Here is a 26229-nt window from a genome sequence, read left to right on the forward strand (position 1 = left end):
CCGTGGTTCTCCCCGTGGGTCTCCCCATAAGTCTCCTCCCATGGGTCTCCCTGTGGGTCTCTCCGTGTGTCCCCCCATGTGTACCCCGTGTGTCCCCCTGCGGGTCCCCCCGTGTGTCTCCCCGCGTGTCCCCCCGTGTGTCTCCCCGTGTGTCTCCCCGTGTGTCCCCTCGCGTGTCCCCCCGTGTGTCTCCCCGCGTGTCCCCCCGTGTGTCTCCCCGTGTGTCTCCCCGTGTGTCCCCCCGCGTGTCCCCCCGTGTGTCTCCCCGCGTGTCCCCCCGCGTGTCCCCCCGTGTGTCTCCCCGTGTGTCTCCCCGTGTGTCTCCTCGTGTGTCCCCCCGTGTGTCCCCCCGCGTATCCCCCCGTGTGTCTCCCCGTGTGTCCCCCTGTGGGTCCCCCCGTGGTTCTCCCCGTGGGTCTCCCCACAAGTCTCCTCCCGTGTGTCCCCCCGCGTGTCCCCCCGCGGGGCGGCCCCGGCCCCGGCCGCTCCTCCAGCGCCGTCGATCCCCGCAGCGTCCGCCAGGGGGCAGCACCGCTCCGCGGGGCCGCCTAACGGCGCGCTGTCCCGCCCGCCGCCGGTGACCGGAAGGGGCGGGGCTGCTGCGGCGGCCGGGCCCAGGTGAGCGGGGCCGCCGCGGGCTCGCTGCGGCTCCGGCTCCGGGGGAGCCCCGCGGGGGTCCCGGCCGGGTCCCGGTTCCCTGTGGGTCAGCGTTAAGTCCCCTCTGCGACCCGCCCGCTGCGGCCTTGCCCGCCGGAGCGTCTCCCGGGCGCTGCGGGCCCTCAGGCCGCGGGGGCCGGGCCCGGTTGGTGACCGCCGCGTTTCGGCCCCACCAGGCGCGGCCCCCGGCGCCATGTGGTCCGTGCTCTGGGCAGCCGTGCGCTCCAAGGCCCCGTACGTCACCTTCCCGGTGGCCTTCGTGGTGGGGCTGGTGGGTCACCAGCTGGAGCGGCTCCTCCGCGGGGACCCCCCGCCCGCCGCCGAGGAGAAGAGCATCTCGGAGCAGCGGGAGGAGCGCAAGCTGGAGGAGATCGCGGGCAAGGACCTGACCAAGGTGGTGAGCCTGAAGGACAAGCTGGAGTTCGCCCCTCGGGCCGTGCTCAACAGGAACCGCCCGGAGAAGAGTTAATGGCGGGTTTGGGGCAGATGGTGCCCTGGAGGGACTGTCCCTGGGGACTTCCCTGTCGCCTGCACAGCTTCCCGCAGCCTGCCTCCTGCACCGGCCTGGACCTGGGCAATGCATCGTGCCCACGGCTGCTCCTCACGCTCCCGGGGCCCTCCGGACGGTCGGGGTTTAACCGCCCCATGGATGCGCCCAGGACGCAGCAGCCAGAGCTCCTGTGTGGCACAGGGAGGCGGGCGCTGGAGAGGGAGCAGATCCAAAATCCATCAGCTCACAGCCTGTCCCAGCCCCTGAACCATGGAGCCCTCTCGACCTTGGTTCCACCCGTGTCTCTCAAGGTTTGGTTTCTTTCGTGGCGTGAAGACAGAAGAAACTTGGACCTGAGTGACACGGGGTGGGGGTCAGGCTAACCGCCGGGGGCTGGAGGACCTTCTGTCCTTACAGCTCTCCCGTGGCTCTTTGCGAACCCTGATCACACACCACGCTACCGCGTCACATCCTGTGCAGTGGTGCAGATCTCCGGGGAACTCCTCTCCATATCGTCCCCAGGCTTCACAGCGAGGAAGGGGGACAGTGGGAGCTGGAAGTCCTGGCCCTGCTTCCATCGTGGAGCTCCAAGTGTGGTGGTGGCTTTGGACTGGTGTGTAGAGAATGGGGAGATCTCTGCCCTGTACAGGAACAGCCACAATAAACTTCTGTCAGTCCTTGGGCCTCTCTGTCTTCTGCATCAGCGCCTGGCTCAGAGCATGTTTCTGTTCCCCGTGTTTTCAAGAAGCAGCCCCTTCTGCAATGGGAGAAATTTCGCTGTTATCCCTGGTCCGGCAGTGACCTTGCCTGGCCATGGGGCCTGGCATGGTGGGCACAGAGTGACAGGCAGGAAGGAGGGGGAGGCACCGAAATCCCTCCCGGCTCCCCTGGTCACGTCATCTGCTTCCCGTCAACCTCCTTATCTAGACAAGAAGGGCTGTGGCAGTGCTGGGTGGGGGCCCAGGGGACGGGGGGTCCTGCTGGGCTGCTGAGCGGGCAGCAAACGCTGGGGACAAGTGGATGGTGTCCCTTCCAGCCTCAGGTGTCACCAGCATGGCAGGACGGTTGAGCAGGGCCAGCCGGTAACCGCTGCTGCTCTCTGCCGGCAGCGTGCCGGGGCCGAGCGGCCACAGCCGGTGTTATCACTGCCTCTCCGCTTGTTTTTTCCCGTGGTGCCTGAGTGAGGCCTCGCTGCTGCCCCGGCCCAGCCTTCCCCTCCCGGGGATGATAAATCTGTCGTGTCGGCTGCGAAGCCCTGAGGTCAGCAGCCAGTTCAGCGTTCCACGTCGCTCCGTCCTGCTTCCTTGCAGCCAGCTCCTGCCCGCTGACAGCTTTCCTGCCGCGCTGCCTGGCCGTGTTTACCTCCCGACCTGCTGTCCCGGGGCTGGATCGCTGCCCTGCAGCCGGGCTCACAGCGGCACTGCCGGGAACGCACAGGCCTTTGCCATCGCAGTGTGTGAGAGCAGCACAGGCTGGGTTAGAAGGTGCAGGAGGAGTCTCGAGGTGGTGCAAAGGCTGTCCCAGCCCTGTCTCTCTGCCACCTCCTGCACTAGGGCTCACAGCACCTCTTGTGCCACTGCACCTGTACCCCTGGCAGCCTGGCACTGCCCCCTGAGCTACCCCCTGCCCTTGGCCTCCTGCTTTCCAGCCTGGCTGCGGGGTGACACCAGATGATGGCTATTCCCTATTGTGCGCCTGGGTGGGAACAATCCTGTCCCTTCCCCCAGCTGGGACCAGCTGGACCCAGCTCGGAAACGTCTTCCGAAACCCCTTTGTTCACCCCGCGACGGAGTGGCTCCCTCGGCTGTTTATAGCCCATTGATCTGCCTGTTCCCAGGGCTGGCCTGGCACAATTGGGCTTTGTCGGGACCTCGCTGCCCCATTTCCTCCCCTGGGCCCACGCGGTGCCGGTCGGGGGGGCTGCTCGGGCCCTCGGGAAGGGCTGAGCCCTGACGGTGGCTGCGTGGGCACCAATGGCACCCGGCTGGGCAGCCGCTGCCCCGCTCCCACCACAGCTGCCTGACTGGTCCCACTGTGTTTCCAGCTGGTTTCTGTGCATCTGGGGACTCTCGTCCATCCCCACAGCAGACACCAGCGTTGCTGCGGGGCCGTGGAATCCCGGCAGGCGCTGAGGCAAGGGTGAAGCCTCTTACTGCAGACCAGTTGCCTTTCTCCTAAACCCTTGGTGCCGTAAACCCACCCTTCCTCCCATTGAATCCCAACAATGTGCTGCCTGGGAAGCACCGGCTGGACAAGAATAGGAGCCGTCGAGCACTCAGGGCTGGGGCGAGCAGCCACAGTTGCTCATGAAGAGGGAGAGGAAGCTTTGTTGAATAAACCATTATGGCAAAAAAACCTGACTTCCCGAGACTTCGCGAACTGCTCAAGTGCAAGTCCTTGGTTTGGTCCAGCGTGTATGTAATCCGGCACAGCCCAGCGCTGCAGTGGGAGTGTGGCGAGGAGCCGTGCCAGCAGCATGGCCGGGGCTGCACGAGCCAGGGGAGCCTGTCCCCAGGCAGGGAGTCCCACACTGGGCTCGGAGGCCGACATTTTGCAGTGAGCATCATCCCGGAGCTTGTCCGGCTTCAGGAAGGGCCCTGAGAGCCCCGCCGGCTGCTCGGCACAGCTCAGCACACCTGGACAGCCACGGCGGACGTCCGGTTAGATCAGAGCAGGGATGCACCAGCTGCGTGGGGCTGGGGACACTGTGACCCCGTGCTGGCACAGGGGCTGCTCAGAGCCACCGGTCCCCATGCTGCAAGGCCCAGAGTGATGTTTTTTGAGGAGTGGAGCGGTGCGGCGGGCTGGAGGGAGACACTGGAGTCCTGTGTCCCATGCTGGAGCAGCACAGTCCCTGCAGACCTGGGACACAGAGAATGCTCCCTCTGGCTGCCCTGGAGAGCAAATGGCACATCCCCCCCCGTGTGTCCTCGCAGCCCCTGGGGACATCTCTGCCCTCCCCTGCCCCGGCCAGCCGAGGCTGTTTTCCCAGGCTCTGGATTTGTCCTTTCCCTGAGTGCAGCCAAGTCCTTTCCCAACCTCCCCGTCTCACTTCTGTGACCACCAAAAGCCCTGTTGTGCTGTGAGCGAAGAGCAGCTCTCGTTTGCATCTCGAGGAATTTCCCCAGGCCCTGGCTGGGGACAGCTACAGCGGGACACGTTTCCTCCTGCTCGGCATAGCCTCTTGCAGCCACAGCTCAGGGCTCCATCCCCATCCCCAGCATCCCTGGGCCACTGCAGCTCCTTGTTTTCAGACCAAATTGGCCTCCCTGTGCCAGGAAAAGCCCCTGGTTCCACAGGCAGCAGCCCCTGCCCTCCTGGTGCTGCACTGGGATGATGCTCTGAGCCGCTGGTGGGAGCAGGACCCATCCCGGGGTGGGCACGGGGTGCTGAGGGCTGCGCTCCTGCTGCCTCTGTGCGAGGAAGCTTCCAGAGGAGAGCGACAATGTCAGGATGCGGGAAGTTGTCGGGGCTATTGAGCGCGTTTCCTCCCGCCCGCGGTTCTCACACGGGGCTGCATTGTCTGCCATGCCCCTGCGCGGAGGGCTAAATATAACCGGGACGGGCCTGGTGGGAGGAAGGGACCCATTTGGGGTTTGCTTTTCCTTCATTTTGTACTGCTGGCAGTGGTGCTGATAAGGGCAGGATTGTACCTGGTTTGGTGTTGCCTTGAGAGCAGGTGCTGGGGCGCGGGGTCCATGCCTGGCCCAGGAGGATGCTCCTGCCGGTGTCTGCTCCCCCAGGCCCTGGGGAAATGGGGTGCTGGGAAGCGCCGGCAGAGCCCTGGGCACTGAGGGGACCCCAGCAGGATGAGGGGACCGTGCTGCGGCCCCGACTGGTGTCCCCCTGCCCAGACCTCTGCCCTTCCTCCCCTCTCAGCTGCGGTTTTGCTCCCGCCGCAGCTCTTCCTGCGTGCAGGTCGGATTTAGACACTTGCTATTTTCTGTACGCTGGGAAAGCTTAAAAATAAACTCCCGGGTTCTTGGCCAGCGCCTTAGGGAAAGCCTTGCAGGCGTGACATGTCGTGGCAGCCCTCACAGCTCCTCTTCCCCAGCCCAGGGCAGGATAGTGCAGGGGGAGCCCAGCATGGGCTGGTCCTAACTGGGAAGAGGCAGGAACCTCCTAGCAAATGCATGGCTTTGGGGCAGGCACGTACTCGGGGCTGTGCTCACTGCCCGTTATCTGAAAGCTGGGTCTGCCATGGGGAGCCCCTCACCACAGCCTCCAACCTGCCCGGGCCACCACCAGGCTCAGCATCGCGGTACGGGGCCGGGCTTTGGGGCAGCGGGTGCCGTTCCCAGAAAGGGACCGGAGGGGCCTGTTTACTCAGGAGGGAGCGCGGAGGTGTGAGAAAGCCCGTGCGTGTCTGGCAGGCTGCTATCTGTCCCCGGGCTGTGCCAAAGGGCTTTGCCGGGCCAGCCGGAGCCCTTATCAGCTGCAAACTTTTATTTGCCTTAGGGCCACCCGCCCACCTTCTGGAGGGGCTGCTGCCAGCACCGGCCCTGCTGCCGCCCCCTCCCCGGCCCCACGGCACAGGTGAGCCCCTCGCTGTTGTTGTTGGCGTGTGCCACGGGCAGGTCCCGGCGGTGCGGGGTCACACCGGCCACCCCGAGCCGCCTTGTCACAACACAGGAACAATAGCGGGACGTGGAGCTGTGTTTGCGCAGAGCCCACGGCCGGGCACTGTGTCCAGGCAAGGGGAGTCTCAGCCGTCTTGTTTTCCACCTTGCACGGCCGTTCGGAAAAGCGTGATGCTCCCCTGGTGCCAACAAAAATATCAGCCCAGGAGAGGGGACATGAGTGGGGACGCACTGCCGGTGGGTAAACACACAGCACGGCTGCACCGTTACCTTTCACACTGGCATTTCCTCCCCCAGAGCGTGCCGGCTCCTCTCCCCAGCAAGCCGCAGCATTGCAGGGCTGTGCCCCCCATTGCACTGGGGTGCCCGGGGGGTCCCCACTGGATGATGGTGGGAGAGGGCAGGGTCCCTGCAGAGCTGGTGGGAGAGGGCAGGGGCTCTCCAGAGGGGATCTGCACCCTTATGTTGGGCATGGGGGGGGCCGAGCACACCCCAGCCCCCCTCCCCGGGGGATTTTAGCCCCCCCATCCCCAGCAGGGACAGGAGTCAAGGACGGGCTTGGCCGCCAGCCCAGGCGCTGCACCAAGGGCAGCAGAACCGGGTGCCTCCCTCTTTGCTTCCTCCAGTGGCCGATGGCAGCGATATCACCCCGTATCACCCATATTTCATATTCTCCGGGGTATTTTTAGTCTGTCCCACCCTTGCTGAAGAGGCCCTGGGCCGAGAGCAGGCTCTGCCCTGGGCTGCTTGGCTGGAGAAACTAAACACCAGCCCCAGCCGCATTGTGTGCCTTTATCTGCTCATTTCCACCTATTATGCAGCCCCGAGCGGGTCCACGGCCTCCACTGGGTTCGTCTGTGGCAGAGCCAGGGCAGGCGGAGAGGGACTGAGCTCGGCTTTGGGCCACCTGTGCCTCAATGGCCCCATGACAGTCCCTAGGCTGAGGCCAGGCTCAAGGGGACAGGACACTACAGAATCACAGAATCATTTTGGTTGGAAAAGACCCTCAAGATCATGGAGTCCAACTGTTACCCCAACCCTATCCCTACCCCATGTCCCTGAGAACCTCATCTCCGTCTGTCCAACCCCTCCAGGGATGGTGACTCCACCAATGCCCTGGGCAGCCTGTTCCAATGCCCCACAGCCCTTTGGGGAAGAAATTGTTGCCAAGATCCAGCCTCAACCTCCCCTGGTGTATCTTGAGGCTGTTTCCTCTCATCCTGTTTCTTGTTCTTGCAGAGAGTGAGAAGGTCTCCCCTCAGCCGGGGAGTTCTCCAGGAGAAAAGCAGGGAGGGTTGTGCTTTGGTGGCAAGTGGCACCAGCAGCACAAGCAGGTGCCCACACTCCCCTTCACCCCCAGGACAGCAGCTTCCCCCTCCCTCAGCCCAAACCCTCACCCCTCTCCCCGACACAGCCGGGGCTGGAGCAGGCACAGTCACACCACACTTCACCTTTTTTCTTTCATCCAACTTTATTCAACAAGATGCAACACTGAGTCTGCCGGGGGAAAAGGAACCGGCACTGAGGGCAGTGCCCACGGCCCGCACTCACACCCGGGTCACGCAGGACCCGCAGCCCCTTGGTCACAGCAGGACCTTCCCCTTTCACAGCATCCATGGGCTGGGGAAGTCGTGGTGGCTGCTCGTGCGGCAGCAGTTGGTTCTTCCATCCCCCCCAGCACCTCAGCCCACAGCAGGAGATGACTAGTGCAAAGTAATAAAACCAATAACCCCCCAATCCAGCAGCTGCTGGGGTAATTCCTCCCCAAAGAAACACAGGGCTCAGGGGTGCCTGGCCATGGCTCCCCAAATCCCCTGCACAACTGCACCTTTAAGGCAGAAAGCTCCTTGCTCAGGCCAGCAGGTTAAAAATAACTTAGAGACACACATGACATGGGAATGGGCCCAGGGCCAGGAGACGAGGGGGGAGTCACACTCCTGGGTCACCGGAGCAGTGACCCTGCAGCCATCGGGATGTGTTGGTCACTGCAGAGCCCTGGCCGAGAGCTGCCGCTGGCTTAACCCTCCCATGCCCCGTGGGGAAGGGGGCAGCTCCTGCGGCAAACCCTGGGCAGGAGCCGCTGGCCCCGCTGGATTTGTGACAGGGTCACGGGAACAGGACGGGGCTGGTGGCCAGGACCTGTCCGGCAGTGCTGCCCCAGCCCAGCTCTCCCGGGCTCAGCCCGCTCCGTGCTGAGGCTGGAGGCGAGTGGCTTCCCACGGCCGCACGCCCGGCTCTCACCACGGCATGGGGTCCGGCGAGCCCCAGGGTCCGGCTAAGCCGTGGCTCCTGAGGGGCAGCAGCCTCAGGGACAGCCTGTTCCCAGCCACGCGGCCCCAGGGATTTGTCCCTTTCCCACGGCAAGGCGCAGGACAGCCCGTCCCGGGGAACTTTCTGCAGTTTCCTTCCTTGCAGGGTCTGTGGGGAAAACAGGAGAGAGTGGAGGCTCCGCTCCCAGGCATCACGTCCCAGGGGCAGGCTGGTCTCTGTGAGCGCAGCTCGTCCATGTGGGCAGGAGGCAGCTGTCTGCCCACGGCCAGCACCTCTGCAGGCACAAGGGACCAAGGACAGTCCCCTCGGCCGGCCAGGGCCAGCCCAGCACTAGACGTATTGCTTTTTGGAGGCTGAGCTCCCCGGCCGGCTGCACAGCTTCTCCTCCGGGGTGGGGGCATCGGCAGCCCTGGGGGTGTAGGGGTTGGACAGGGCTCTGCTGCCGCCGACCAGCACCAGGTTCTCCTCGTTGTGGAGGTTGGCCCAGTTCTGCTCACTGGAGAGCTTGTTGTAGGCCTGGTAGGACGGTGTGTGGCTCTCGGCCATGGACAGGAAGGGGTAGTGCTTGGGTGCGTAGGGACCTGAGGCCATGTCATCGGCAAAGGTGTCCCGGCTCGGGCCACCTGGCACCGGCACCTTCTTGACGCTGCTGAGCATGTTCTTGCAGCAGAGATGGAAAAGCTCTAGGAGGTTCAGGACTAAGGAGATCAGGCCCATCACCAGCATGAAGATGATGAAGATGCTCTTCTCAGTGGGGCGGGAGATGAAGCAGTCCACCTGATGGGGACAGGGGTCCCTCTTGCACACATAGCGGGGCACCATGGAGAAGCCGTACAGGTACCACTGGCCAACGAGGAAGCCAGCCTCAAAGATGCTCTTGCAGATCACACTGATGATGTACGTCCACATCAGCGCCCCTCGAATCTTGAGCCGCCCATCCTCTGTCACATAGATCTTGGACATCTTCTTCTCCACGGCTGCCAGGGCCTGCTCGACCTTCGGGTCCTTGCTGTGGATAGCCCGAAGCTCGCTCTCCTGTTGCTTCAGCTTCTCCTCCTTCCGGGAGAGATAGACAACATGGCCGAGGTAAATCAGGGTTGGGGTACTGACAAAGAGGAACTGGAGCACCCAGTAGCGGATGTGGGAGATGGGGAAAGCTTTGTCATAGCAGACATTGGTGCAGCCCGGCTGCTTGGTATTGCACACAAAATCCGACTGCTCGTCCCCCCAGACGGACTCCCCAGCCAAGCCCAGGATGAGGATGCGGAAGATGAAGAGCACGGTGAGCCAGATCTTCCCGATCACAGTCGAGTGCTCCTGGACCTGGTCCAGAAGTTTCTCTAGGAAACCCCAGTCGCCCATCTTCTAGGGAATCTCGTGCCTCTGCCAGCAGATAGAGGAGGGGAGAGGAGCCAAGTCAATTCTCTGTTTGCACACTGGAGCGCACAGGGCAAATGGGGCTACCTAAATCCCAGGCTTTCTTGGAACACAGCTGCTCTGCAGTCGGTCCCAGCAAACCCTCCAAGGAGCATCCCCCACCTCGGGGAGAGAGCCAGGCAGGATTTCGGAGCCCAGGAGTGCTCCTCCTACACCCCATTGCCCAGTGAAGAAACATGGGGCTGAGGGGAAAGAAGCAGCTCAGGGATTTGCCTGCCCACAGCAGCACCCAGCCCGCAGTGCTTGTGGCTGTCACTGCCTCCCAGGACACAGCCCACAGCAAAGCGCTCACTGGCCGCTGGTTTGGGACTGCCCTGGGAGAGGTGGCACAGCGGGGGTCACAGGAGCAACCCAGATTTGCTCTCCTACAGCCCTCTGCGCCGGCTCTACCGAAGGACAGGGAGCAGTAGTGTCACAGGAGGGGAAGCACAAACCCCCGCCGTTCAGCCGCCACCCTGACAGCTCCCTTGCTGTGGGGCGATAGAGCCCCAGTGTTCTCCTCGTTGTTCAGGGCTTTTCCCGGCCGGGGGATCCCCGAGAACACTCACCGCATACGGACCCGATCCTGCTCCGGGGTGCCTGGGTTTCACCCCCGGCAGCCGGCGAGCCCAGCCCGCATCCCCCGGCGGGAGCTCAGCCCTGCAGCGGGCTGGGCGAGAGAAAACAACCACACCCCTCACCCCTAATTATCATCTGCTAATTAGCCAGGCGTAGGTGTCAGATGGGCCGTTAAAGACACACCTAGCCGCGGTGGGGTGAGGAGGTGTCCTGAGTAGAAAGTGGGTGCTAGCGGTGGGGATGTCCCCGTCCCCGAGCACCGTGTCCCCAAGCGGTGCCCGGGGGTCCCGCTCACTCACCTCCTTCGCTCCGGCACGTCCCGCTGGGCTCGGGTCGCGCTGGGTGTGAGGGGCCGGGCCGGGCCGGGCGGCTCTGGCCGTGCGGGGCCCGGGGGAGCCGGGGGAGGAGCGCGGGCAGGAAACGGGGGGCCGGGGCTTAGCGCCGTGTCCCAGGTGTGCGGGGCCGCCCCGCTGCCCCCGCCCGGGGGGGCCGTCCCGGCGGGGCGGGGGGTCCGCGGAGCACCGCCCGGTCTGGACCCCCGGGACACGGAGACAGCCGGGACAGCCGGGGCCGAAGCCGGTGGGGGGCGGTGGAAAGCCCGATTTTCCCTGCCCGCTCGTTCCCGGCTGCGGCTCCGCCACCGGGCAGAGCCGCTGAGCGGAGGAGGAACCGCCCGGGGTGCCCGGACCCACGGGTGCGACCCTGAGCATGTCACCCCACTGCGCACCCCTAAAGCCGTCACGCTTTTGGTGGTCGCATCGCGGGCGGTGGGGGGGGACACCAGAGCAGGCAGGGCCGGGGAGATGCCCCGGGGATGATGGGCGGGGTGTCTCTGGGGACGATCGGCGGGTCCCCCCGCGGGTCCGTGCGGCGCGGCGGGCGCTGGGTGGTGCTGGAGCCACACCGGAGCCGCGCCGGAGCCACACCGGAGCTGCCCCGGCGCCAGGCTGAGCTGCGCCGGGGATCCGGGAGCAGGGACCCGCCACCCGGGTTTAAGCGGAGCTTTGCTGTCGCGGGCTGCGGGGGATGCAGAGCCACCGCAACAAGAAGTGGTGAGCAGATGCTGATATTTGGTGCACGAGCTTAAGTCCTGCTGGCTTCAGGGGGCCAAAACCCCCGTGCATGCCCCCCTCACTGGCCTGCAGTGGCCGCAAAGGGCTGGCACACTTGGCATGGGCTGCGTGGGTTCAGCCAGGGCTGGGGGGCTTGGGCTGTTGACATCAGAAACTAGGCTAGTGCACACACAACTGGGAGCTGCCGTCTCTCCCGCATCGAGACGTGGCATTTCCTCCTCACAGACAGTGCTGGTGCTGAGTGGAAGGCAGAGCCAGAACAGCATCGTTATATTTAATATAATTGCCATCTTTCAGGTAACACCCATGTGCCACCCCATACCATGGCATCAGGGTGCTGCAGAGCCCAGTGCCCGTCTCCCAGCCAGTCCCCATGAATACTGCCTCCCACCACCCCTGTGTTGTGGCTGCCCAAGTGGCATGGCCCCCCTCTTGGTGCCTGTCCCCAGTGATGCTCTGTGCCACTCCAGCCCTTGATGAGTGGAAATGATCACCTCTGGAGAGCTGCTCCAAAACCACAAAGGAACCAGAGTTGCCCCCACCCGTGGATGTTCCGCCTCCCATGTTGCTTTACCCCGCAGGACCGTGCCCGGTGCAGGCTTCAGCCACAGCCCCAACAAGCCGCAGGTTCCAAAGCAGACCTGTGCTGGTGCCAGGGCCGCTGGGACACCTTGTGCTGTCCCACCTGCAGAAGCATCTGTCCAGGTAACACAGGAGTGCCCGCAGGAGCAGCCTGTGCTGGAAGCATTTGCTCCATGTTTGGCACAGAGACACATCACACGTCACCCTCCTGGCAGCTGTCGTGGCCTCTCGCAGTGACACGAGCCCGGCTGTGTCAGTGCGCACCACAGCACGCTCGTGGGGCTGGGGGAGCACGAGCAGAGCTGGGAACGCGGCTCGCCAGACCCTCTGCATAGCGCCACTTAAGGAGAAATTAAATGGAAATAATTTCTATTTATTTTAATATCTATCAAGGTTTAGTAAATAATTGATGCTGATCCCTCCTTGATTTCCTTGGGGGCCAGCGTGCAGTTCTGGTGAATAAAAGTCTAACGATGCGTGACAAGCCGGGAGGAGCGGGCAGACGCCGGGCACGCCAGCACCGGGGCATCACCGCGAGCAGCCGCAGAGCTCCGGGGCTGCCCTCACCTTACCTGCGTCTGCTCGGGCACCCATGCGCCCCCCTCAGGGGGCTTTACTTTGGTTTAGTCATTTTTCACATGGGCTGACTCTCAGGGTTCAGGGACTTGGCAGGCTTGAGAAGCTGCTGGGACAAGGGGAAGATGAACTGGCTGGGACAGGCAAGCTCACAGCTCCTCTGCTCTGCGGAAAGAACAGACAGGCTCAGGAATGCCCACGGGCAGCTGGCACCCACCTACCGTGCCCACATCACCAGGACATCTGGAGATGTTCCCACAGCCCCAAGCAGGAAAGATTCCATGGATGTGTCCCCCTCCCCTTTAGAGCCACCAAGGCCCTGGCTGAAGAGTCTGGTGGTGGCATCAGCAATGGCCACCTCTGGGGCCATCCATCCATGGACACCTCTCCCTCCTTCCTTCCCTCCCAGCACCCCATCAGACAGCAGTCACGTTGGGAGCTGAGGCCCGCAGGGCTGCCACACACCTCGGCTGGGACTTGTTGTCCTTCTCCTCCGTCTTGAGGTGGCACTGGCAGGTGGAAGCCTTGCTGTAGCTGACGGAGCGCTTGGCGGACTTCTTCCACTTCCGTGCATTCCGCACAACCCGCTTGAAGATGAGGTAGAAGATCTCACAGACGGTGAGGACGATGCAGATGGAGGAGGCTCCGACCATGAAATAGGTGAAGACTCTCTTCTCGGTTGGCCGAGCGATGTAGCAGTCCACAGTGTTGGGGCAGGGCTCCACGTTAGTGCACTTGACCAGCCGTGGCAAGTCGAAGCTGTCCCACATCTTGTGGAGGAGGTAGAGGAACAGGATCTCTATGATAAGCTTGAAGAAGAGGCTGAGCAGGTAGGTCCACCACAGCCCGCCATGCTTCTTGCCCGTGTTGGGGTAGAGCTTGGGGCAATTCTCCCCATTCTTCTCCCGGTTCTTTTTCTCGCGGTCCTCCCGGTAGGCCACGTGCATGATGACCAGGAGGGAAGGGCAAGTGACAAAGATGAGCTGCAGGGCCCAGAGGCGGATGTGGGAGATGGGGAAGAAGTGGTCGTAGCAGACGTTGGTGCAGCCCGGCTGCCGTGTGTTGCAGTCAAAGTCCTTCTGCTCGTCTCCCCACACGCGCTCGGCCGCCACCACGTAGACCAGCACACGGAAGACGAAGACGACGGAGAGCCAGATGCGGCCGAAGGCCGTGGAGTACTTGTTGACCCCGCTGAGCAGGGCCTGCAGCGTTTTCCAATCCATGGCAGTTGGCGGGGGCCAAAGTCACCCAACCTGGAGCAACAGCAGCAGAAGCGGTGGGTGAAGAGTGATGGGAGACAGCACTGAGGTCGCTCATCTCTGCTGCATTTATGCTCATTGACCTCCCAGACTCTCTCCCCCACCATGTTACACTCATCTGGGGTGGGGAGACCATGCCACCCGTGGACAGTAAAGCCCAGCCCCACACTCTCCTGGTGATGGTCGGGGGTGACTCAACCTCTCTGCACCTCCTTCTGACAGAGGTTTTGCCATAAGGGATGAGCCACCCAGCCAAATCCCTGCCACCAAGTCCCTGGCCTGACCACGCATGTTTGTGTAACTCGGCAGCGCAAACCCGTGGGGCACAGGGGATTGCCAGGGGATGGTCCCAGCCTTCCCTGAGCCTCAGCTTCATGGGTAGGATGGGCTAAACTGTCCGCCATGCTCTGCTCATGCTGAGAGCTGAAGGGGAGGCAGCTGCTGCAGAGCTGGGATGCCAGGACACACCAGGGACTGGTTTTCTCTCTTGCAGGTGCCGCCTGAGGCATCTCAAGCATGGGCAAGAGCTGGGGCTGCTGAAAGCAAGAGTCCATGCCCATTGCCGGCACGTCGCCCTGGCCAGCACCCTGGTCCTGGCAGCACTGCCGGCGGCTCCCGGCCCCGCGCCGGCCAAACCGGCTCCACAGCTCAGCCTGGGGCTGCCGCGGTGCGAGTAGGGGACCGCAGCTGAGATTGACTTGGAGCTTTACTGCCTCCTGGATTTACAAACCCGAGGCGATTTCTACCCAGAGGTGAGTTGGCAGCTGTTGACTCAGTGCTGAAAAGCTGACAGAGGGCTGTACGGGGCGGCAAGCTGGATCCGGCCCTGCACCGTTGGCTTTGAGTAACGCACAGCGCTGCTACGGGAGCACGGGGGGGTTTGTAACGTGGGGGTGAAGACCAGAGCAAAGCACCCCGCGATCCCAGGGCTGAGCCCTCAAAGGACAGAGCTGAGCACCAGCGCTGCCCAGAGGAGGCTTTTTCAGCTTCTTTGCAAGAATTAGTTTGGTTTTGTGAGGACCTGCCGTGCACTCGCCTTCCCACTCCCCAGGAGCCGCTGCCGACCCGGTGCACTCCCAGACGTACCTGGACGAGGCTCGGGCTCCTTCCCGCTCACCGGGGGCTGCGGGCTGGGAAGCGCCCAGCGCAGGGCATGGCTGTTCCTTGCACGATGGCACACGGGTGTTCAGGGTCCCCTTGTCCAGGGAGGGCTGCGCAGGACGGTGAGGTGTCCTGGGGCTGCAGGGAAGGAGCAGAGCCTGGAGCACTGCCCGGAGCCCATCCCTGGATGGCGACACCCCACAGCGAGCCCCAGCCTGGGGATACACCGAGGACCGTGGCTGAGGTGCACGGGGCCAAGCCGGGTCCTGTGCCAGCGTGTGCCGGGCGCCGCGGCAGCCCCTGTGCAGCCCTGCTCACCTCTGCCTGCCGCCTTGTCCGAAACGGGGAGATCCTCCTCCCCGGCAAACCCGTGAGAGCTCACCGGGGCGGGGAGCGATTGCGGTGCTCCTGCCCAGCCCTTCGCTTTAAAACTGGGAGAGGTGTCGCTTTCCCCTCCTCAGCCAAAAGCTGGTGCCAATGGTGGCGTCCACAGCCCCTGTGTGCTGCCAGTGCCCCCTCGCCAGCGGGTGACGCCACCCAGCACCCACCTGCCCAGCACCCACCTGCCTGTCTCAGTCCAGCGCTGGCTCCAGCCATAGACCCGCGGTGAAGTGGGGAGTGCGAGCTCCGTGCTGAGCCCCGTGCCGGGGTGGGGTGTACAGCACGGGGGGAGCCAGGAGGAGCGGGGGCAATGCTCCCGGTGTGCTCGGCTCAGCCTGCAGCACCGCTTTGCCTCCCGCCGAGCCCGGCACCGTCGCCAGCCCCCGGCGTGCCAGCCCGCTGCGTCACCGCCCGTCCTGCCCCGCGTGGGTGCAGGGCGTTGGGCCCCGACGCACCCGGCTCCTTCCTGGGGTGCAAACGCAGCTGTGCATTCTCCTGGGGAGGGTCTCAGCCTCTTTTGGTCCCCAGGGAGAGCGGTGGGATGGAGGAGCAAGGCCTGGGGTGGCCGTTCCTGCTCCTCGGGGTGCCACGCTGTGCCATCCGCCTGCGTCACCCCCTGGGTGTGCAGCGTCATGGGCCAGGGACCCCGGCGCTGCCTGTGGGGTCCCAACGTGGCACTTCATGCACCATAACCCAGCTCTCACCTGCACCCCGTTGGCACCGCGGGGTCTGTCCCCCCACAACCAGCCCCATGAGCCCCCCGTGCCTCTGTGCTGGTCATACCTGCCCAGCCGGTACAGGGACAGAGGGAGGTGGCCGGATCCAGGAACCTTTCAGAAGCTCTTTCCCGGCTGTGTTTTCTGCAGCCCTGCTGCCTGCCCAGGTTTCGTCTGCAGCGCTGAGCGTGTGTGGGGAGGGGAAGAGTAGTTTGTTCTGTTCCCAGTAACTAGGTGAGTCTGGCAAACAGCTCCGTAGAGGTGCTTGTCTGCGCACATGCACACACACGCTCGGATTGAACAATAAAGGTGGGTCAAATCTGCAGCGAGATCAACAGAGCCGGATTCCCCTGCAAACAACCCCAGCGGCTCCTGCCAGGTGATGCTCTGTCCTCAGCACAGGTGGCTCTGGGTGCTGGCAGCCCCAGGCATGACCAGGCACCGGCACCGGGCTCACACCGTCCCCCAGATACGGGGCAGCCAGCAACCGTTGCTAAGAATCACAAGTTACGCAATTGTAACCCACTTTTAAAATGCTTTTGCCTTAGTAATAGTTTTGCAACAGCTCATCGGTATCTCCAACCTACAGCAACCCGCAGCCACCGCCCTGGCAGCGCCGGGGCGTCCTGGACGAGACCTTTCCCAAAGAGTGGCATGGACTGGGTGGCAAACATGGCAGCAGGGTCCCCTGCACTGGGACCCTGCCCGCCAGCTGCCTCCTGTCGCATCCCTGTGGGACCTGGGATGTGTCCCCAAGGGGACTGTCCCTCTCCCCCTGAGCAGCCCCATTTCATGCCTCTGCAGACGTGGCTTGGGCAGGAATGCGTTTCCGCTCGCCCGCGGTTTACCGGCTGCCCCGAGGCTCTCCTGGCATCGCTCCGGCACACCCCGGGGCCCAACGCACCGCGGCGTTTTCCCAGGCACTCCCTGGCTCCGGAGCCCCATGCGGTGCCTCGCCGGGGCCACCCCTCCCGTGGGGACACGGCTGAAGAGCCACGCCAGGTGCTTGGTGCTCTGAGAGGTTTGCTCCCTGCACTCGTGGCAGACACGGAGCATTTTGGCTCCAGGGTGGCAAACAAAGTGTGTGTGGGTTTGCCAGGCTGAGGAAACCCTCCAGGAGAGCCAAAGCAATCCCTGGTGGGAGCCTGGGGGTGCGGAGTGGGGGGACTCTGGACGAGGGGCAGACACGGGCACCCTCATCCCGTCCGAGAGGAAAGTGGGGCTCGGGACCCCCCCACAAACTGGAGCTGCCTTTGCAGGAGCAGGAATTTGAACTATGCTGCCGTCAGAGCCGGCATGGCAGGAATCCGGGGGCTGTGGCTTTCAAGATGAAAAACCCAGGAGAGAGGGAAGAGGGTGAGAACCGCCAGCAGGTCTGAGTTATTGTGAAAGCAGCAGTTCCCTGCCCTACAGTAAAACCCTGTCAGGACTGGGCGAAGAGTGGGGCCGGACACCCCCAGCAGCCTCTCACCTGGAATTTTGGCATTTCAGGAGAGGCCATGTGGCCACGGCGAGAAAGTTCAGGTGGCTTTTGGCATGGGCAGAAGGTTTCCCCTGAGGCAGTTGGGTGCGGAAGGGAAACACCCCGTGTTTTGCAGCGCTGAGCCCGGTGTTTGGGTGTCCCAACAAAAGGCAAGTCCCTGCACCCCCTCTGCCAACCCTGTGTCGACTCATCCGGCACGGGGACGAGGTGCCGATGTGATTCCACAGCTCTCGGCACCGGGGAGCCCTTGGAGGAGCCTCAGGTACGTGCCTGGGGCATGTCACCCCGCTCCAGGGGCATGTCACCCCGCTCTACCCCGCTCCAGCTCGGTGGGGTGGCGGGTGAAAGGCTCCAGTGCCAGATGGGAACACTAAAAACACCCCGTGACGTCCAGTGGCCCAAACTCAGATCCTCCGTAAAGGAAAATAAAACAAGGAGCGGAGCAGGCAGAGAGCAAACCAGCAGGAAAACCTCAAAAATCTCTTTAAAATAGTCTTAAATTGCAGGGTATCGCAGGAGGCAGCACTTGGCTGGGACCCAGCCCGGCCTTTGATCTCCGGCTCCTGGCCCATCACAGCATCTCGGCCACCCCGGCTGTCCCATGGGGCCGTGTCCTCAAGGAGGGGACGTCCTGGAGTCACGGGAGCCTGGGAGCCGGCAGCCAGGGCAGCCTCTTGCTCCGGCACGCTGGATGTAAATCAGGGAATTTCTCTTCAATTCCCAGCAAACGGGCATTTTGCAGGCAGGGAAGAAACAAGTCCCCGCTGGGAAGAAGAGGCTGCCCCCGACCTGTGCCGCCGCACACACAAACCCCTCCATATCCACGGCTGGGCTGGAGTTAGCGATGGTTTTGTTTTAAATCCCCTCTCCCCAAAATTCAGGGGGCCTTCTGAGCACCTCACAAGCAAATGCAATCCCCCGTATGATGACGCAAAGTCTGGGAAATATTCAGCTTTTATTGTGACATCCCCCAGTTTATTTGCTTTACCATCGACACCAGTCCTGCCTCTTCGCCCAGGACGCTGCGTCCCAGGGGGTGCTGCAGCCTCCAGCCCCCCGGGTCTGCAGCACCAGCTGCCCGAGGTGCAGAGCACAGAAACAGCAGGAAAAGAGCCAAATGTTCCTGTTTGTCCGGCCAGCAGCTGCTGATCCCAAACCAGGATGGTGCAAGACACCAGAGCTTTGCAGGGAGAGCTAAAGCAGCACAACAACTAACGTCAACTGGATCGTCAGGTCTCTTGCAAGGGGCAGCGGCTCCGGCTGCTGCTTTGATGTGCAGAAGCGGGGCGGTTGGGCAGGGTGGTTGCTCTGGGTCTCATCTCTGTGGTGATTAGTGCTTGCAGCTGGGGAACACCTCTGGGTTTTGCTAGCTGGGCAGCCTTGATCAATGCAGCCAGCCTTACTTGAAAACAAACAGCCCAGCCCTAGTGCTTTAAATCAGAGGCAAAGGCTTGTACACAGAGAACAACTTGTATCCTCTATTTTAAAGGCTTCAGTAAAGAACATTTTCAAATGGATAATCCAGCAAGCGCAGCAAGAGCGGACAGAGGGGAGACAGAGGTCAGAATGGCTTCACTTAAAGGAGATGGAAGAAATGCACCTGTGTTTCAGCATCTGCCTCTCCTACCTCAACAGACACCAAACTCACCCCCCTCGTGCCGCTTCCTCTGTGGAGCCTGTGAGTGCCAGGGCTGCCGGTGTGCATGGAAAAAATAATAATCACGCCCTCTAAATAAAGCGAAACCAGTAACAGATCGAGCTGCATGTTCAATGTTAATGTTACTTACAAGTGCATTTGCCGTGAAATTATTGTTAATTATTCATCCCGGCTAATGTTCAGTTACTGTCGATGGCCTTAGAAATTGCGGTGCCACCTGAGTCACGGCAGAACGCGACATACTACAGCAATAAACAAGATTATATTCTGCCATTTAATGTTATTGTTTAATCAACGGTTGGGGTGTTTTTCCTCGCCCTCGTTGGGCTGTTTTGCTGGGGTGTTTTTCTCCAGTCGGGCAGGAAGCGCCGCAGCCCACGACGGGCTCTGCCGGCCCGGCCGGATCCTCACCCCGCGCTTTGCTACGGTGGCTACACACCAAGCATGTGCTCCTGTCCCCACTCCGCTAATGAGGGTTATTAATGACGATCACATCCTTCTGAGACGGCCCTGACACCTGTGGTGCAGCTTCCGGAGGGTGAGGGATGGGGAGAGGGGTTCCCGGGGGGCCGAGGGTGCCCGGCCCCTCACACCCACCCCCAAACTGCTTTGAAAACTTGTGACGTGTTTAAATTGCCCCAGCCTGTTCCCGGTAGCCCATGGCCGGGGATGTTCACGCCTCTGGGTGTGCCCTCCTGTGCCCAACAGCGCATCTTAAATCAAGAATTTGTTTATTTTTTTTAAAGCCAGGGATTACAGGGAGATAATTAAGATGTCCTCCTTGCTCGCCTGCATCCAGTGCCTGGTGAGGAGTTTTGCCGTTGACTTGCTGAGCGCAAGGACAAGCCCGTCCCCGGGCAGCACAGAGCTCGTAACGCCCTGGGCATCCCAAACCCACCCGCCCGGCTGCAGCTCTGCTGCCAAAGCCGTCGCTGGGGCTCAGCTCCAGGGGCTGCTCCGACTTCCAGCAGACCGGATGGTCACCACGGCTGGTCCAAACCAACGAGGAGGGCTCAGGGCAGGTGAGCGGCTCCTGCCTCCCCCAGGCAGCTCTAGGGAAGATCCTCCTCCTCGGGCAGCGTGTCGGGGGCGGAGGCTGCGGGGGGGATGGAGGCCATGGGGGGTTTGTAGTCCGCTCCGTGGAAAACCTGTCCCCCCGTGTCCGCGGGCTCGGCGTGGGAGAGCTGGCAGTCCCGGCTGTGCCGCCGGCTCGTCCCGCCGCCGGCCAGGAAGCACTCGCGGCACCGCTTGCCAATCAGGTAGGCGGCCTCGATGATGCTCAGCATGACGCAGACACAGCTGGTGACCACCATGAAGAGGGTGAAGATGTTCTTCTCGGTGGGATGGGAGATGAAGCAGTCCACCGTGTTGGGGCAGGGGGCCAGCTCGCACTTCACGACGCGGGGCAGGGTGTAGTTCCTGTACAAGTGGTAGAAGATGTAGAGGAAGACCACGTCCACGCCAGCCTTGAAGATGAGGCTGAGCAGGTAGGTCCACCACAGCCCACCCCGCTTCTTGCCGGGGTCGGGGTAGATGCGGCGGCACTCGTCCCCGCCGGCCGCGCGGTGCCTCTCCTCCTTGGCCTCCCGGTAGGCCACGTGCATGATGACCAGGAGGGATGGACAGGTCACCAAGATGAGCTGCAGGGCCCAGAGGCGGATGTGGGAGACGGGGAAGAAGTGGTCGTAGCAGACATTCCTGCAGCCCGGCTGCCGCGTGTTGCAGTCAAAGTCCTTGTGGTCGTCACTCCAGACCCGCTCAGCTGCCACCACGTAGACCAGCAGGCGGAAGATGAAGACGACGGAGAGCCAGATGCGGCCGAAGGCCGTGGAGTACTTGTTGACCCCGCTGAGGAGCCCTTCGAACACCCCCCAGTTCATGGTCCCCCAATCCTGTTAGCGAGCCTGGGGGGAGAGAGAAGATACAGCCACAGTGAATCAACGCCAGGCTGGACGGGGCTCTGAGCAACCTGAGCTGGTGAAGATGTCCCTGCTCATGGCAGGGGGGCACTGGATGAGCTTGGAAGGTCCCTTCGACATAAACCATTCTATGGACAAGCTGCAGGTGGTCCCAAGCACCGAGCTGCCTTCCCACCGTGATGGTTTCGGGGACCATCTCTGGCCTCTGCTCACACACAGGGACACAGACTGAGATGTGTCCCAGCACAGACCTGGTCTGGGCGATGTCTCCACCGGGCACTGTCCCCCTCTGCGGGTCCCCACCAGAACTTGCTGGTTCTGCCATGGCAAAGCACCCTTCAGCCCCTGCCAGCCATGGCCCATGCCCAGCTCAGCCCTCTGCCGTCCTGTGCTGACCGCCACGGCTCTCACTCTGTTACGCAGGTATTTGTTATTAATTTTCCTTACGTTGCCAGGCCTGGCCCAGGCAGACAGCAAATGGGATCAGCCGGGGTGTGACTCACCCGGCAGCTCTGTGGCTCCACCGCCACGTCCTCTCCCATCGCTGGAATCTGCCGTCGCCTCCGCTCGCCCGCTGCGCTGACCCCGCCGTGCCCACGCGCCCGGAGCCACGGCACAGTGTGGTGAAAGACCCCACGGAGTACGGACGGCGGGTGAGCTGGGGGGCTGCACAGCCCCGGCAATGCCGAGGTGCTGACCTGGGGCTGGGCGGCCATGAGAACCAATTTTCATCAGCTCAGACTGATCTCAGCTTGTCCCAGCCCCAGGACCCTGAGCAGCCGATGTGACCCTGGATTGCATCGCGCTGGATAAACGCACCCACGCAATGCGGGGCTGCAACCAAGCGAGACCCCCAGGCCTGTTTGTCACCAAAAACTTCCCTTAAACTTTTTACCTATCAGTAAAATAACAAATCTCCCTGCGCTGGCAGTGCTCTCAGGGGTGAACACATTCCACTGCTCCGCACAGCCCGGGCCATGCAACGCACCCGCTCCCCGGGCACGTACCTCCCGTGGGAGCCAGCAGCTCCCATCCCACCGGGGTGATCCCCGGGGACACACACGCAAAGCCCAGATTTCTCCTTCCCCAGCTGCACCCATCACCCTGGCATCGCGTTGGGCTCTGCGGCGAGTGGCAGACGCACCTTCCCCAGCCCCAGCGCTGCCTCCCCAGGGATGAGGGCTGCAGCAGAGGGGTGTTCTCACGCATTTTCGTGCCGCTTACCTGCGGGACGTCCCTCTGCCAGGGCCGGCGGTGCTGCCGGTCGGTGCTTGCCCGCGGCAGGAGCGCATCGCCCGGTGCGAGAGGCACCGGCGCCGCGTGAGTCATCCCTGGGAGTGAGGAGGAGATTCCCAGGGGGAAGGGACGGGGTTCCAGCAGATCCCAGCACGTCCCGTGAGCTGCCGTGGGGAGCACGGAGCAGGGGTGGGGGTCAGATGGGTGGGGGTCCAAGGAGCGGCTGCTGCTGCATGGGGTGTGAGAGCTCAGGTACAGCCGGAGTCATTTGAGGAGCAAACACACGTTTCATTTGCAATTCCGCTGAGTTTAAAAAAAAAAATGTAGAGAAACAAATCTAAACAGCTGTAAAGCAAATTACCACTGTTTGCGGATGGCTCTAGGGAAGAGTTCTGTAGTTTGAAAGCAAATAAGCCCTTTTTTTTTTTTTTTTTAAACGTGTCTGTGTGGTGTCTCTGCAGAGAAGGGGGTTCCTGGGGACTGCGTCGCCCCAAGAGGAGGGCTCGGAGCAGCACTCCCAGGCTGGGAGGATGTTCTGCCCCAGGTACGCCCAGAATTGCGGGTGTCTGAAGGGGCTCTCGTGGCTTGCTGCTTTCTGGGTTAAAACCCCCTCTTTTTGGGAGCTGCCAGATGCACCGGGCAGTTTCTGCTGATGCCGGGCTCCTGGCAGAGCTCACCTCCATTCTCCGCAGCCCTTGTCCCCCTGCTTTGGGGGCAGGAGAAAGTGAGCGGCCGCACATCTTCCCTCCGCATCACGCTGGTTGGGGCTGTCTGGCCGAGCCGGAGCAGAGATCAGCCCCATCTGCCTGGCAAATACCTGATGGAAGCATAAAAAAACCAAATAAGGATGGAGGAAACCAGAGCATGAGGTGAAGCGAGAAGTAGGAGCTGCCATCGGTCCCTCCGGAGCAGCGGATGGGGCTGAACCCTGCTCTGCAGTCCCAGAGCATCCTGTGCCCGGCTGGCGGGCACCGAGCTCCCGCAGCCAGAGCTGCTGCCCCAACACTTCCACGTGCTGCAGATTTTGATTTTCAGAGGCAGAAGGTGGGTGCCAAAGGCTGAACCCTCCACCAGCCAAAACCAGCCAGTCCTTGGTGCTGGGGAGGCAGAGGTGTATTAATGGCAGCACTTTATCTTCCAGGAACAAGCCCCATTAGTACATTTTCACTACAACATGAAATATTAATAACGCTTTGCATTTATATAGCGTCATTCATCCAGGAGTCACCAGCTGAGCTCCTGACATGAATCAACCACCGCAGCCAGTTCTGGAGGAGGCAGGTAAATAGGATTGTACCCGTTTTCCTGCTGCACACACTGAGGCACAGGGTTTCCTTCTGGACACTGGTGCTTTGTGCCGCTGCACCGTCCTGCCCACCATCCGAGGACGTCACCGCTCACGGGGCTGCCTGCCCTGCACGGGACATCCCACCCGCTTTGCTATCGTCAGACAGGAGTTGCTGCAGAAAAGAAAAACACTTCCTTGGGCCACTAGCATGTTGCTTTTTCCTTGAAGGTTTTGGAATTGGAAGGAAAATTATTCCACCTTGTAAAATAATAATAATAATGATAATATTCAGAGCTTTTTTTCCCTTTTGGTCCCTTCCTGGACAGATTTTTGCAGACAGTTGGGCCCTGACACAACCCTCAGGCTCTCACAGCATGGAAGAGCAAACAGAAAAACCAGTGGGGAAAGGGCTATTTTCATCTTATTAAAGAGCCTTGTATTTAAACCCTCCTTCAGGTTTGTAGCACAATATGATTGCAAAGGTTTTTACACACTAACTCAGCAGGAATCGCATCTGCTTTTGGTGCTGTTGCATGCAGAGGCTGGTTAGGAGGGTGGAATCTCATTATCAGTGCTGGATAAATACAGAAAAATAGGTCCTGGGTGCAGGTACAGAGCGGGTGCAGAAATGCTGCTTGCACAGACCACCCGCCCGCTGCTCCCTTTACCCAGCACCACTGTTATTCAAAGAAGACACCTTGTTTGCAGATAATTAAAAAAAAAAAAAAAGGCAAACAGATTAGTGAAAACCAAACACAGAGAGCAGGCTGGATGTTGGCTAAACCACTGGGAAAGTCATGTGAGTGTCTGTCTCTGCTGCAGCCAAACCAGCTCCCCCAAAACTGGGGGTGCCAGCAAAGGGTGGTGACAGTCCTGCAGATGCTGGTGACTTGGGGACACGTGCCGTGGGACCGACCTCCAATCTCCAGCAGATGTAGGAACAACCAGCACAGCCCCAGCACTGCAGCTGGGGGCCCAGCAGGACGGGATGGGGGACAAGGGCTCCAAACGCTGTTTTTAACAGGTCCCACAGGGCCGGGGGGGGGTCTCACCCAAAGCACTTCATGCAGCACTGCTGGGGAAGGAGGGAGGCTGCAATTAAAGGGAGGATGGCGAGAAGGCGGCACTGCTAACGAGGCCGACAGTAATTAAACTGCCTTGCTGGTACAGCAGGTGAGGAGGGCAGTGTGCTAATGAGTGGGGGGCTGCAGCCCCGGGGGGAGCGGTGCTGCAGGTGAAGGCGGCTGCATCCCACATCCCGCATACCTGAGCAGATGCTGCAGCGGCTGCGGTTCTGCTGTGGCTGGACCTGCGTGTACTGGGCTGGAAGAGGAGCTGCGACCCAGAGCAGCCACGTGCCGCACCCCCCAGCACCCCCCAGTAACCCCCAGCACCCCCAGCACTGAAAGCACCTTCCACTGCCTCATGTCAACATGCTGCCCCAAGACCCGCTGATGTTAATGCCTCCTCGGCACAGGTTTCCTTCACGCGGCCAGGACGTGGTTTGCAGATTTGGGGGGGGCTGCTCAGATGCCCTCCTGCCCCAAGGGTCCATCTGGATAAGAGCAGCAAACCCTCCACCGTCCAGCCTGGTAGCGGCCACCGAACATGGCCAGGACACATCAATCTGCTCATGTTTACAAGTGGAACTGCAGGGAGTAACCTCAATTCTAGGCAGAGCTTAATTAATCATGGAATCAAACTGACTCAGTAAGATGGTTTGTTACCGAGGAGATAAATTCGCATGGCCAGTGGTGGCGGAGGATGGGGTTAGCAGGGACCTAAACCATGGCAGTTGATGGTGAGCAGAGGAGGGGACAGGGTGATGAGGGGGACAGGGCATGTGTGTCCTGCAAAACCTTTGTGCTGGGAAGCAAGCGAGGGGGCACAGAGGGGAAAAGCTGCTGTGGCACTTTGCCCTAAAAGAGCAGAATTAAGAGCATTTCCAGTCTGGGCAGGCCATGACCCTGCCATGATGGTAAAGGAAGAATGTGGAGGGGAAACTCATAAGCTGGAGGGGACCGTGGGCTGTCACCTGGTCCCAAAAGCCAGGCGGGGAGGTGCGGGGTCCCAGGGTCCAGCCCAGCCCTCAGCCCCTGCTGCGAACAGGGCTGGTTACGCCTCTATCGCGTCTTTTGGCCAAATAATCATCGCGCAAACGACATCTTTGCCCTTGCCGCTGACCTTGGCGGCATTCAAACGGGCGACCCGCAGGTCAAAGTCTTTATATCCTATTACCAGTCTCCTGAGTCATATCTGTCCCCTGGCAAGTCATATTATTTTGAAATGGCAGCTAAATGGGAAAGAGGTCGCGCTCCCAATACGGCGACAATAGGACATGACAGCACTTTTCTGAGTGATTAAGCCTCAGGTGATGTCAGGGCTACAAGACAAGTGGCTGAAGGCTGAAAGACTTTAATCACCCTGGACATGTCACCACATCCTCGCGCTCCATCCTGCCCGAGTGGGCTCTTACTGCGAGACGGGAGCAATAGAAAAATAATCAAGCCCAACACGTGCACTCACCAGTTAGTTTTCCATGCTGCAGGTACCGCTGTTAATAATCAGCCGCCGCAGCCTGTTGGCCCTCAAAGATCATTCTGCAATAAATAAGCTCTGATGCCTTAAAATGTCTGGGGCTGCTGGAGCAGACACTAGATGGCATTGGGAGAACGTGCCGTGCCGCTCGCCTTCCCTGGAACAGTCTGGCAAAGCTGAGCAGAAAACTCAGGATGACGGAGCAGAAAATGTCTCTGCCAGGCAGGCGCTGCCAGCTCACCTTCAGCCTGCCGTGCCCTGATCGACCCCTCTGCATCAGCCCACCAAGATCTGCCTGTCTGTCCATCCATCCACCCCTCTGCATCCGGCTCACCCCCTCGTCTGGTTGCATCGGGATTTATGTGTCTCACCACAGCATCCCCAGGACAAGCTCCTGCCCAGGGATGTTCTTACTGGGGCAGCACGC

At 61.6% G+C, this 26229-nt stretch overlaps 4 protein-coding genes across 10 annotated transcripts; 1 reads left to right on the forward strand and 3 right to left on the reverse strand.

Annotated features, from left to right (window-relative positions):
- Positions 1–578: 578 nt before the first annotated feature.
- SMIM12 (small integral membrane protein 12) lies at positions 579–1824 on the forward strand. The gene has a single exon (XM_065650422.1). The coding sequence runs from the start codon at positions 851–853 to the stop codon at positions 1124–1126; it is 276 nt and encodes a 91-aa protein (XP_065506494.1). The 5' UTR covers positions 579–850; the 3' UTR covers positions 1127–1824.
- Positions 1825–7199: 5375 nt separating this feature from the next.
- GJA4 (gap junction protein alpha 4) lies at positions 7200–10393 on the reverse strand. 2 transcript variants are annotated; one of them, XM_065650399.1, is made up of 2 exons: positions 10293–10393; positions 7200–9381 (listed from the first exon to the last, which is right to left on the reverse strand). In XM_065650399.1, exon 2 carries the CDS (start codon positions 9358–9360, stop codon positions 8329–8331), a length of 1032 nt encoding a protein of 343 aa, XP_065506471.1. In that variant the 5' UTR covers positions 9361–9381; positions 10293–10393; the 3' UTR covers positions 7200–8328. The 2 variants fall into 2 exon arrangements, with proteins under 2 accessions (XP_065506471.1, XP_065506472.1); XM_065650400.1 differs by having other exon boundaries at positions 9984–10393.
- A 1696-nt stretch (positions 10394–12089) lies between these two features.
- On the reverse strand, positions 12090–15829 carry GJB3 (gap junction protein beta 3). 5 transcript variants are annotated; one of them, XM_065650409.1, is made up of 4 exons: positions 15749–15829; positions 14570–14722; positions 12690–13477; positions 12090–12384 (listed from the first exon to the last, which is right to left on the reverse strand). In XM_065650409.1, exons 3-4 carry the CDS (start codon positions 13445–13447, stop codon positions 12306–12308), a joined length of 837 nt encoding a protein of 278 aa, XP_065506481.1. In that variant the 5' UTR covers positions 13448–13477; positions 14570–14722; positions 15749–15829; the 3' UTR covers positions 12090–12305. The 5 variants fall into 5 exon arrangements, with proteins under 5 accessions (XP_065506481.1, XP_065506480.1, XP_065506482.1 ...); XM_065650408.1 differs by lacking the exon at positions 15749–15829 and adding an exon at positions 15148–15271; XM_065650412.1 differs by lacking the exon at positions 15749–15829 and adding an exon at positions 15148–15271 and having other exon boundaries at positions 12291–12389.
- A 3951-nt stretch (positions 15830–19780) lies between these two features.
- LOC135997651 (gap junction beta-5 protein-like) lies at positions 19781–25858 on the reverse strand. 2 transcript variants are annotated; one of them, XM_065650414.1, is made up of 2 exons: positions 25791–25858; positions 19781–20725 (listed from the first exon to the last, which is right to left on the reverse strand). In XM_065650414.1, the coding sequence occupies exon 2, from the start codon at positions 20699–20701 to the stop codon at positions 19874–19876; it is 828 nt and encodes a 275-aa protein (XP_065506486.1). In that variant the 5' UTR covers positions 20702–20725; positions 25791–25858; the 3' UTR covers positions 19781–19873. The 2 variants fall into 2 exon arrangements, with proteins under 2 accessions (XP_065506486.1, XP_065506485.1); XM_065650413.1 differs by lacking the exon at positions 25791–25858 and adding an exon at positions 21965–22045.
- Between the last annotated feature and the right edge of the window lie 371 nt (positions 25859–26229).

This window comes from Caloenas nicobarica, chromosome 23 (assembly GCF_036013445.1).
Source record: "Caloenas nicobarica isolate bCalNic1 chromosome 23, bCalNic1.hap1, whole genome shotgun sequence".
In the NCBI taxonomy this organism is placed as follows: Eukaryota; Metazoa; Chordata; class Aves; order Columbiformes; family Columbidae; genus Caloenas; species Caloenas nicobarica.

Bases quoted from the DNA above. Each gene is read 5' to 3' on its own strand.
- SMIM12 (XM_065650422.1), top strand. From the start codon at position 851: ATGTGGTCCGTGCTCTGGGCAGCCGTGCGCTCCAAGGCCCCGTACGTC.
- LOC135997651 (XM_065650414.1), bottom strand. From the start codon at position 20,701: ATGAACTGGGGGGTGTTCGAAGGGCTCCTCAGCGGGGTCAACAAGTAC.
- GJA4 (XM_065650399.1), bottom strand. From the start codon at position 9,360: ATGGGCGACTGGGGTTTCCTAGAGAAACTTCTGGACCAGGTCCAGGAG.
- GJB3 (XM_065650409.1), bottom strand. From the start codon at position 13,447: ATGGATTGGAAAACGCTGCAGGCCCTGCTCAGCGGGGTCAACAAGTAC. The intron at 12,385-12,689 runs GTGTGTGGCAGC...TCCGCAGAGCAG, and splicing joins GACAACAAGTCCCAGCCGAG to AGGAGCTGTGAGCTTGCCTG.